This window comes from Bos taurus, chromosome 10 (genome assembly GCF_002263795.3).
Source record: "Bos taurus isolate L1 Dominette 01449 registration number 42190680 breed Hereford chromosome 10, ARS-UCD2.0, whole genome shotgun sequence".
Taxonomy (NCBI): Eukaryota; Metazoa; Chordata; class Mammalia; order Artiodactyla; family Bovidae; genus Bos; species Bos taurus.
Window position 1 is genome coordinate 15,760,876 of NC_037337.1, and position 12,423 is coordinate 15,773,298.

Here is a 12,423-nt window from a genome sequence, read left to right on the forward strand (position 1 = left end):
AAATATGATCTACTAGAACTTGAACATTTTCCCAAATTAAGTATATTTTATAAGCATCATTTTAATGGTTGCCAAGTATTCTAACCAACAAATATAATTTACTATTCTCTTATTTAAAAAAATATATTATAGATGATCTATTATGGTTATCTTATGACATATTTCCTCTCACCCTGAATTTGTGTAATTTACACAATCGTCAGTCAGTCAGTTCAGTTGCTCAGTCACGTCCAGCTCTTTGCGACCCCATGGACTCCAGCATGCCAGGCTTCCCTGTCCATCAACAACTCCCAAAGCTTGCTCAAACTCATGTCCATCGAGTTGGTGATGCCATCCAACCATCTCATTCTCTGTTGTCTCCTTCTCCTCCTGCCTTCAATCTTTCCAAGCATCAGGGTCTTTTCAAATGAGACTGTTCTTTGCATCAGGTGGCCAAAGAATTGGAGTTTCAGCTTCAATATCAGTCCTTCCAATGAATATTCAGGACTGATTTCCTTTAGAATGGACTGGTTGGATTTCCTTGAAGTCCAAGGGACTCTCAAGAGTCTTCTCCAACACCACAGTTGAAAAGCACCAATTCTTCAGCGCTTAGCTTTCTTTATAGTCCAACTCTCACATCCATACATGACTCCTGGAAAAACCATAGCTTTGACTAGATGGACCTTTGTTAGTGAAGTAATGTCTCTGCTTTTTAATACGCTCTCTAGGTTGGTCATAGCTTTTCTTCCAAGGAGCAAGCGTCATTTAACTTCATGGCTGCTGTCACCATTTGCAGTGATTTTGGAGTCCAAGGAAAGAAAGTCTGTCACTGTTTCCATTGTTTCCGTATCTATTTGCCATGAAGTGATGGGACTGGATGCCATGATCTTCGTTTTTTGAATGTTGAGTTTCAAGCCAGCGTTTTCACTTTCCTCTTTCACTTTCATCAAGAGGCTCTTTAGTTCTTCACTTTCTGCCATAAGGGTGCTGTCGTCTGCATGTCTGAGGTTATTGATATTTTTTCTCCCTGCAATCTTGATACCAGCTTGTTTCATCCAGCCTGGCATTTCGCATGATGTACTCTGCATATAAGTTAAATAAGCAGAGTGACAATATACAGCTTGACATACTCCTTCCCTGATTTGGAACCAGTCCATTGTTCCATGTCTGGTTCTAACTGTTGGTTCTTGACCTGCATACAGATTTCTCAGGAGGCAGTTAAGGTGGTCTGGTATTCTTATCTCTTCAAGAATCTCCACAGGCTGTTGTGATCCACACAGTCAAAGTCTTTGGCGTAGTCAATAAAGCAGAAGTAGATGTTTTTCTGGAACTCTCTTGCTTTTTCAGTGATCCAATGGATGTTGGCAATTTGATCTCTGGTTCCTCTGACTTTCCAAAACCAGCTTGAACATCTACAAGTTAACGGTTCATGTACTGTTGAAGCCTGCTGGGAGAATTTTGAGCACTGCTTTGCTGGCGTGTGAGATGAGTGCAATTGTGCAGTAGTTTGAGCATTCTTTGGCATTGCCTTTCTTTGGTATTGGAATGAAAACTGACCTTTTCCAGTCCTGTGGCCACAGCAGAGTTTTCCAAATTTGCTGGCATATTGAATGCACTTTCACAGCATCATCTTTTAGGATTTGAAATAGCTCCACTGGAATTCCATCACCTCCACTAGCTTTGTTCATAGTGATGCTTCCTCAGGCTCACTTGACTTGGCACTCCAGGATGTCTGGCTCTAGGTAAGTGATCACACCATCATGGTTATCTGGGTCACGAAGATCTTTTTTTACAGTTCTTCTTTGTATTCTTGCCACCTCTTCTTAATATCGTCAGCTTCTGTTAGGTCCATACCGTTTCTGTCCTTTATTGAGCCCACCTTTGCATGAAATGTTCCCTTGGTATCTCTCATTTTCTTGAAGGGATCTCTAGTCTTTCCCATTCTATCATTTTCTTCTATTTCTTTGCATTGATCACTGAGGAAGGCTTTCTTATCTCTCCTTGCTATTCTTTGGAACTCTGCATTCAAATAGGTTTATCTTTCCTTTTCTCCTTTGCCTTTAGCTTTAGCTTCACCTATCCTATTTGCTTCAAATGCCAAATGACAGTAGAATGATTGACATTGAGTTCTTTGACAACTTCTCCTGTAGCTATAAGAGGATTATCTTTGATGACTGCTCTCAACTGGTCAGTTGTTAACTTCAGGTGGCTGGCCACTATGCTTCCCCATTTTGACATTTCCGAGTTGTTGTAACGGCCAGGCTATTTGTCTGTCTTTCTACCAGTCACTTCCTTCTGCATAGCGACCTTGTTTTAGGCACAGCAAGTCCAGTTCCTGGAATAGGCAAAGGCCACCACACTCACCCTTTAAAGCCTCAATATTCCCCTGGGCATCAAGATTTTGCCCTGCCTTCCCCTGATGGAAACCCACTCCAGTATTCTTGCCTGGAAAATCCCATGAACGGAAGAGCCCGGTAGGCTACAGTCCATGAGGTCGCAAGGAGTCGGACACGACTGAGCGACTTCACTTCACTTCACTTCCCCTGATAAGGCCTTCCAAGGCTTAGCAACCATGTGTAGGAGGGCGGGGCCAGGCGCCGTGGCCCCACCCACTGTGTGCGGCGCTAATAGGGGGCGTGGCCACGGCCGTTCGCGATCCTCAACCCCGCCCCCCTCCCCAGGGCTTCTGCGCTTGCGTGCTGGTGACAACCGTTGCGGGGCGCCCGGGGCCCCGAGGAAGGACGGTCGTCCCGCCAACCCCCTCCCCTTTCGGACTGAGGTACCCGGCCTGGTGGCCCCAGGACGTTCCCAACGCATGGCGGAGTGCTGTGGATGATGCCCATGAAGTTCTTAGTCCTTCTAGTTGCGCTGCTGCTATGGCCTTCGTCCCTGCCAGCGTATCGAAGTGAGTGGCCAGAGGCGGCTGCCACTCCAGGGGACACTTGTGGGGGAACCTCCCAGGGTTCCCGGGCCCGCCTAAGACCCAGCTCTTCCTTTTCTGGGTCCTACATGCCTCCCAAACCCCATTCTCCAGGGGCTTGGCCTCAGGTGCCGAGTTGTGTCCCAGTTCTGGTCCGCCCCACCTGCGCGTGGTGAGGCAGTGATCCAGGCTTTGGGTCCCAAGCGTGGCTGGGGTGAGCCGGACTGGGCACCTGGGACACCTTGGGCAGAGACAACCCTTGTTCACCTGGCCTCGTTTACCGGAGAGTCGCTGCAGGTGTGGTAAAGCAGGGTGGGAGCACCTGCGGCCAGGAGGCCGGGGCGGCCGGGTTTTGGATGGCTGCCTGGCTGGCTGGGGGGCATGGTTTTTACATTGTTCACTACCTTTTTCGCTGTAAATGTAATCTTTCGTAACATATGCAAAAGTATGAAATTCCAGTTTCATTGTTCGTCAAGTTTTGTTGAAACGCAGCAGTCCAGGTTGCTTTCCCGCCTTTTAATAGCAGAGTTCAGTAGTTGCCCCGGAGACAGGATGGGCTGCAAAGCCTGAACTGTTCTCTTTCTGGCCCTTGACAGAAAGACTTTGAGCCCATGTTTAGACAGGGAGAGTGTGTGGATTGTGGACAGCTGTCTAGGACTCTCGCTGACCTATGCACGCCCACTGAGCATCCTCAGGTGCACAGAATTCAAAACCTTAGTAGAGCAGAATTATGACTTAACTACTTGTCCCTCCCCAGTGGCTGAAAACTAAGGTCATATTCAGGGGTGCTGAGACTGCTATATTAATATCACATGAACACCTTGAGGTATTTAAGTGTCTGATATCTGGTATTCCAGATAGACCATGAGGCCTATTCATCTAGACTAACTCTAGTTCACTGTAGTATCTAGTGATGTTGGGGTTTGGTTTAACTATCTAAATAAAATTTAACAGGTAGGTGTGAAAAAAGTACTAAAGTGCATGCTAGTTATGCAGAGCTATATTTCAGACTTGTTAAAAGCTCTTAGTTAACAATTAAATTTCAAAAATGAAAACACAGAACAACCAAAGTCATAAATAGTAGTGGTTAAAGTTCTGAATAAAGTGCCCTAGGTAACTAAAGTCAGCCCTTTCAGTACTAGCACTTAATGATTGTTAGTTGTTTTAAACAAAAGTCTTTGCAAAAATTTTTGCTGTAAAGAACTGAGCACTGAAGAATTGATGCTTTTGAACTGTGGTGTTGGAGAAGACTCTTGAGAGTCCCTTGGACTGCAAGGAGATCCAACCAGTCCATTCTAAAGATCAGTCCTGGGTATTCTTTGGAAGGAATGATGCTAAAGCTGAAACTCCAATACTTTGGCCACCTCATGCGAAGAGTTGACTCATTGGAAAAGACTGTGATGCTGGGAGGGATTGGGGGCAGGAGGAGAAGGGGATGACAGAGGATGAGATGGCTGGATGGCACCACCGACTCGATGGACCTGAGTGTGAGTGAACTCCGGGAGTTGGTGATGGACAGGGAGGCCTGGCGTGCTGCGATTCATGGGGTCGCAAAGAGTCGGACACGACTGAGCGACTGAACTGAACTGAGCAGAGCATACTGAAGATGATAATTGTCTTTTCTGGCTGTTACTAGTGGTCATTATTACTAACACCAGAGATTGAATTTTGGTAGTTGTAGAGCAGTAGGTCACAACTGACTAATATATATGCAGACTTCAGCTGAAGTGAAATACTGTCAGACAGTATTCTCTGAGACTGCTTGAAAGCAATACCTGGTTACTCAACTCAGTTCGATCTCTTGTCTAACTCCAAAACTCCATGGCCTGTGCTCTTCCTTTGTACCCTCTTAACCTAAATTTTCTTAAGTAGAAAATGAAAAGATACTTCTCAGAAAAAGGAATGATTTTGTGTTGAATATACAGATGGTACAAGAGAAAAGGAAATATATATACAGGTCATAGATCACGAAGATCTCTTAGAAAATGTAATTTACATCTTTTCCATAGAAGTAGATTAAGGGATATGAAGGGCAGTGCTAACATGGCTACTTTTCCTGTGAAACTTATCACTGTGTTCAATTTAAATCGGGTATGTATTCTTTGATTTGTATGTCTGCTCTTCCAACAGTATTGTCAAGAGAACCATATAAAACACTCCTCTCTCATGCCAAATAAAAGACACATTGGTTTTTTTAAGGAAAAGTGCATCTTTAACAATTTTTTTAGAATACTAGATAGCTTTGAGGTTATCTTAAGCAAACATCACAGGAATTATTATACTTGTTGAAAATATCAGTACTTCTTTGGCATCTGTCTTTGTCTTTAGGAAGACTTTAGTCTTAATGGACCACAAAAGGCAAGGGAAGTAGTAAGGCAATAAATATTCATATCTATTGGCAACTGATTGGAATTGAAAGGGAAAGCAGATTGCTTTTATTTCAAGAACACTGAGAAATTCATTTGGTTCTGGTGCTGCAAGTTCATTTTTCACTATTTCAAGGCTCAAGGCCATGGCATTTGGGAGAGTCTTTCAAACCTGTGAATGGAATGTTATGACACACTTCATTAATGTTTTGGATAATGAGGAGTGTGTCTTCTAATGCAGATGTCAAAGGGTGGCCTTTGGGGATATAGTAGTTTCATTAGCCTATTAATATTTTATGGGAAAAATTCTGTCTTTCTGTTCTTTGGAGCTCTTGTCCGTGTTCTTTTGATAGGGTTTCATGTTTTTTAAGACTTCTTATTTTCTGACAGTAACCAGTTGTACCAAGACCACTTTGTATATTCTGTGTTCTGAATGGGATTAGCCATCCTTCTGAGAAGACAAAATAGTACATGGTGTTAGAGAGCCGAGTACTTGGGATATATATCAATGCTGAGGTAATATTATTATTTAGGTCATTTTACTCAACAGAACTAGAAGAGATATATTTCATGGTCATGAATTTGTTTGGGTTCTGATTAAATTTTAACATTACTCATAAGATAACTTTCTGATTTTTGACTCTTCACCTTAACTAAATGTGTATTCCTTTTTCAAAATAAATTTAGTATAGTTATTTTGGTTTTCTGTTGCAGCATAAAAGACCACCCTCAAATGTTATCATTTCTCACGATTCTGTGGGTTGTCTGCACTCAGCTGAGCCGTTCTGCTTCATGTGGTGGAACTGAAGAATGAAGAAGCTCAGTTTGGATGAGAACATCCAGCATGGCTGCTCATCTTTCAGGGTCTTTCTCTACATCACTTCTCATTTCTCAGTAATCTAGCCCAAGTGTCTTTATATCATGGGAGCTTGCTTCCCAGACAGAACTTTATAAGCCCTCAATATGCAAGTTTTTATAAAGCCTATGCCACTTCAGATTTGCTAGTGTCCTGTAATAGGCCAAGACAGTCACACAAGGAGAAACTATATTCAGCGTGGGAAGAGACACATTAACCCAAAACATAAATACCAAGAAGAGTAAAGCCATAAAGTTATGTTTCTTCTTTTTTCAGCTTCATTGAGGCACAATTGATTAATAAAATTATAATATATTTAAAGTGTACAATATGATAATTTGACATATGTATTAATATATATATATTAACTCCCACCATGGAATTAATTAACACATGTCACCTCACATCTTTACCTTTTTGTGTGTATCATCAACTATTTTCACCATATTATACATTAGATCCTCAGACTTTATTTTTCTTATAACTGAAAGTTTGTATTTTTTTTTTTTACCAGACTTTCTCCCCATTTCCCCTATCCCTGACCCTGAAGTTGTTTCCTTAACATGAACGCTTAATTAATATAACATAATTACTTGTTTGTTTTACCTGCTAGCAAAAGTTAAAATTTGAATTAATAAATTCAAATTTTGAATTAACAAATTCAGGAAAACTGCTGCATGAATAACAAGATGCGACATTTTCTTTTCTGGTCATTCTTTGAGTATACCCTACTAATGAAGCATAGTTATTACAGCTTTGAATTGGAAGTACTTCAGCTCAGTTATTCAAGTTTCTTATAATTTGAAGGTGTTGGTGTTTTAGCTGGAAGTTCTTACATGCTGACAGCTTTCAGGTATTCTTACTTCCAACACTTCTGTAGAGTATGGGAAGTCTGTTCTTTATGAGCTCATTTCATGATTTGGATGGAAAATACAAGCAATTTGTTCTCTAGAGCTAAGACATTCAGGCAGAGTCTGGCCCATTTATAAATGATTCAGTGCGTGGGTATATGTTAAGCTTTATATACATGAATTCTTTGTTGACAAAGCCACTCACTCTTGTGGTAATACAAATCCTAGTTATATTTGAATCTTTTAAAAGATGAGCATCCACGATTCTTGTTTTAAATTGGGTGCAATCACCAAGTACTATGTTAAGATTACAGTAAAAACATATGAGTTCTAAAGCACAATGACCAATCATATTCTGTTGAACTTTAACTTCTTTTGTCTGTATCTGAAAAGTTTAAAAATTTATCTTTCCTTCTTTACCGAGCTACTATGTTTCCCCCAGTTATATTGAACATTTTGTTGTTACCTTTAACTTACCTGGTATTTATTGTTATGCCAATTTTTTTTGGTTTAAATCAATAATATTATTGGGCTTTAAGGCCTTAGTTTTTAAAAACATAAATTACATTTTAAGCACATGATCAGATAGCACTCATCTTATTTTGTTGTTCAGTCGCCAAGTCGTGTCTGACTCTTTGTGACCCTGTGGACTGCAGCACGCTAGGCCTCCCTGTCCCTCATCATCTCCCAGAGTTTGCCCAAGTTCATGTCCACTGAATCGGTGATACATCCAACCATCTCATCCTCTGTTGCCCTTTTCTCCTTCTGCCTTCAATCTTTCCCAGCATTGGGGTCTTTTCCAGTGCATCAGGTGGCCAAACTATTGGAGTTTCAACTTGAGCATTAGTCCTTCCAATGAATATACGGGGTTGATTTCCTTTAGGATTGACAGGTTTGATCTCCTTGCTGTCCAAAGGACTCTCAAGAGTCTTCTCTAGCACCATAGTTTGAAAGCATCAATTCTTCAGCACTCAGCCTTCTTTATGGTCCAACTCTCACATCCATATGTGACTACTGGAAAGACCATAGCTTTAACCATACGGACCTTTGTCAGCAAAGTGATGTCTTTGCTTTTTATACGCTGTCTAGGTTTGTCATAGCTTTCCTTCCAAGAAGTAGTCATCTTCGAATTTCATGGCTGAAGTTACCATCTGTAGTAATTTTAGAAGAGGCAGTCTGTCATTGCTTCCACCTTTTCCCCATCTGTTTGCCAGGAAGTGATGGGACCAGATGCCATGATCTTAGTTTTTTTAGTATTGAGTTTTAAGTCAGCTTTTTCACACTCTTGTTTTACCCTCATCAAGAAGCTCTTTAGTTCTCTGCTTTCTGCCATTGGAGTGGTGTTATCTGCATATCTGAGATTATTGATATTTCTCCTGGCTGTCTTGATTCCAGCTTATAACTCATCCAGCCCAGCATTTCACATGATGTACTCTGCATATAAGTTAAATAAATGAGGTGACAATATACAACCTTGTCATACTCCTTTCTCAATTGTGAACCAGTCAGCTTTTCCATATAAGGTTCTTGACCTGCATACAGGTGTGTCTTCTGCATACCTCAGAAGACAGGCAAGATGGTCAGATATTCCCATCTCTTTGAGAGTTTTCCACAGTTTGTTATGATCCACACACTCAAAAGCTTTAGCATCATCAATGAGATAGAAGTAGATGTTTTTCTGGAATTCCCTTGCTTTCTCTATGATCCAGCAAATGTTGGCAGTTTGGTCTCTAGTTCCTTTGCCTTTTCTAAACCCACTTTGTACATCTGGAAGTTCTTGATTCAAGTACTATGGAAGCCTGGCTTGAAGAATTTTGAGCATAACCTTACTAGCATGGCAAGTGAGCACAATTGTCTGATAGTTTGAACATTCTTTAGTACTGCCATTCTTGGGAATTGGGTGAAGAATGACCTTTTCTAGTCCTGTGGCCACTGCTGAGTTTTCCAAATTTGCTGACATTTAGAGTGCAGTACTTTAATAGCATCATCTTTTTTTTTTTTTTTTAAGATTTTAAGTAGCTCTGCTGGAATTTTATCACCTGCACTAGCTTTATTGGCAGCAGCGCTTCCTAAGGCCCACTTGACTTCACACTCCAGGATGTCTGGCTCTAAGTGAGTGATCACACCATCATCGTTATCTGGGTCATTAAGATCTTTTTCCATACAGTTCTTCTCTGTATTCTTGCCATCTCTTCTTGATCTCTTCTGCTTCAATTAGGTCTTTGCCCTTTCTGTCCTTTATTGTGCCCGTCTTTGCGTGAAATGTTACTTTGATGTCTCCAGTTTTCTTAAAGAGATCTCTAGTCTCTTCCCTTTTGTTGTTTCACTCTTTCTTTTCATTGTTCATTGAAGAAGGCCTTCTTGCCTCTCCTTGCTATTCTCTGGAACTCTGCATTGTTAGGTATACCTTTCTCTTTCTCCCTTGCTTTTTACTTCTCTTCTTTTCTCAGCTATTTGTAAGGCCTCCTCAGACAACCACTTTGCCTTCTTGCATTTCTTTTATCTTTGGGATGGTTTTGGTCAGTGCCTCCTGTACAGTATTACAAATCTCTGTCCATAGTTCTTCAGGCACTCTGTTTACCAAATCTAATCCCTTGAATCTATTCATCACATCCACTGTATAATCATAGGGGATTTGATTTAGGTCGTACCTGAACTGCCTAGTGGTTTTCCTAGTTTTCTTTAGTTAAGCCTGAATTTTGCTAAAAGAAGCTGATGTTCTGAGCCATAGTCAGCTTACAGTCTTGTTTTTGCTGACTGTATAGAGCTTCTCCATCTTCGGATGCAAAGAATGCATAATCAGTCTGATTTCAGTATTGACCACTTGGTGATATCCACGTGTAAAGTCATCCCTTGTGTTGTTGGAAAAGGGTGTTTGCTATGATCAGTGTGTTCTTTTGGCAGAATTTTGTTAGCCTTTGCCTTGCTTCATTTTGTACGTCAAGGCCAAACTTGCCTGTTACTCCAGGTATTTCTTGACTTCCTACATTTGAATTTCAATTCCCTATGATGAATAGAACATTTTTTGTTGATAGTAGTTCTATAAGGTCTTTTAGGTCCTCATAGAACTGGTTGACTTCAGCTTCTTTGGCATCAGTGGTGATGTTGATGTGATGTTGAATGGTTTGCCTTAGAAACGAACTGAGATCATTCTGTTTTTGAGATTGCATCCAAGTACTGCATTGGGGCTCTTTTGTTGATTATGAGGGCTACTCCATTTCTTCTATGGGGTTGCAGGGGAACTCATCTTACATTGATAGAGAGATGTTTTTTTAGGATTTAGGGTTTTTTAGGATTCTATCTTGTAGTGTTTTTGAGCATATTTCTTTGTACTGCCTGGGTATTACATTATGTATACATAACTTATTACAGTCTATTGGTATCAGCATTTTGCTAGTTTCAGTGAAATGTAGAAACCTAACCTCCCTTTATGTTCTTTTACCCTCTCTCATTCATACTGTTAATTGTCATATATATTTCTTTAGCATACATAGAGAACCACATCAGATAGTATTATAATTTTACTTCAGCTGTCAATCATAGTTTGAAAAACTCAAGAGGAAAAGAAAAGTTCACTGAATTTTCCCATATTTTTGCTCCTTCTGTTACTCTTTCTTCCTTGCCAATGTTCAGGATACCTTCTTTTATGATTTCCTTTTTTTTAATGTTGTTTTATCCCATGGATGGAGGAGCCTGGCAGGATAGTCCATGGGGTTGCAAAGAGTCGGACCCAACTGAGCCACTTCACTTGTTTAGTTACTAAGTTGTGTCTGACTGTTTTGTGATCCTCTGGACTATAGCCCACCAGGCTCTTCTGTCCATGGGATTTTCCAGGCAAGGATACTGGAGTGGATTGCCGTTTCCTTCTCCATGGAATCTTCCTGACCTAGGAACTGGACCTGCGTCTCCTGCATTGCAGGCAGATTCTTTACTGCTGACCCACTAAGGATGCCCTCCTTTCTGTTTAATGAGCTTAATTTAGTTATTCTTTTAGAATAGGTCTTATGGCAACAACTTATCTTAATTTCCCTTCATCTGAGAGGTATTGATTATCCTTTCATTGCTAAAGGATATTTTCCCTTGATAAAGAATTCTGGATTGATAGTCCTTTCCTTTTATCACTTGAAAAATATTATGCCTTTTACTTCTGACATTCATGATTTCTCTTGAGAATTCAAATTGTAACTTAACCTGCTTCTTTCAAGATTTTTTTCTTTATCTTTAGAGTTTTTCTTTGTCTAAGATGACCATGATACATCTTAACATGGATTTCTTTGGGTTTATTCTGTTTTGAGATTCAGATTCTTGAATCTGTAAATTCATGTCTTTTGCCACATTTGGGAAATTTTCAGTCATTATGTTTTTGAATACCTTTTCTGTTTATCCTTTTTCTTTTCTCTTTCCAAGGCTCAGGTGACATGAATGTTAGATCTTTTTGTTACAGTCTCACAAGACCCTGAGGCTCTTTTCATTTGTTTGCATTTCATTTTTTCTCTTTTATTCAGATTGGGTAATTGCTGTTATTCTATCTTCCAGTTCACTGCTTATTTCCTCTTTCCTCTCCATTCTGCTGTTGAATCTATCTACTGAGTTTTTCAGTTCAGTTATTGTGTTACTCAATTCTAAAACTTAATTAATCCTTATATATTCTATTTCTTTGCTGAGATTTTCTACTTATTTATTAAGACTTTTTATTTTTCATTTGTTTCAAGAAATCCATAATTGCTTGTTGAAGCATTTTTATGATGGCTACTTCTAAATCCCTGTCAGATAATTCTGACATCTGCATCATCTCAGTGTTGGCATCTGTTGGGTTTCTTTTCTTAATCAAATTGAGATTTTTCCTGGTTCTTGTAATGACCACTAGCCTTTGATTCAAACCTGGATATTTTGGGTATTATGTTGTAAGACTCTGGACCTCATTTAACTCTTTTGCTACAGATTTAAATAGGTCTTTGACACCACTTTAATGGTGGATGTGGGGTGTTGCCTTGTTACCACAGGAAGGAGCTGAAAGTCCTAGCTCCTTACTTGGCCTTCTCTACTTGAAAAGAGGAGGTATTCATATTTGTTGCAGCACTTCGTGGGATAAGGGCAGAGGAATTGGGGAAGCTTAATGAAACTTGATGAGGGTGAAAGTCTATGTTTTCCACTCAGCCTCTGCTGATGGGGGTAGGATTGCAAGGTTTTCTGTGCTTTTGGCTTTTTTTTTTTTTAATTAAAGGATAATTGCTTTACAGAATTTTGTTGTTTTCTGTCAAACCTCAACATGAATCAGCCATAAGTATACATATATCCCCTCCCTTTTCTGTCTTGCCAGTTTACTCTTTTCCTGGTCCTTTGGCCATGAAGAAAGCAGTCTTTCTCTTTGAGCCTTTTTGGTCTGTGTCCATTGGTGTTTTTGGATTGCCAGCATCTCCAGTTCCCAGTCTAGGATATATATGGCAAAAA

General features: G+C 40.2%; 1 protein-coding gene across 1 annotated transcript in view; it reads left to right on the plus strand.

Annotated features, from left to right (window-relative positions):
- The first annotated feature begins 2,649 nt into the window (after nt 1-2,649).
- The window catches only part of SPESP1 (sperm equatorial segment protein 1), a 28,194-nt gene continuing 18,420 nt past the window's right edge, over nt 2,650-12,423 (plus strand). Inside the window, exon 1 of the mRNA NM_001079773.2 lies at nt 2,650-2,884. Coding sequence (NP_001073241.1) covers nt 2,821-2,884 — 64 coding nt within the window. The 5' untranslated portion in view covers nt 2,650-2,820. The remainder of the gene's footprint in view (nt 2,885-12,423) is intronic.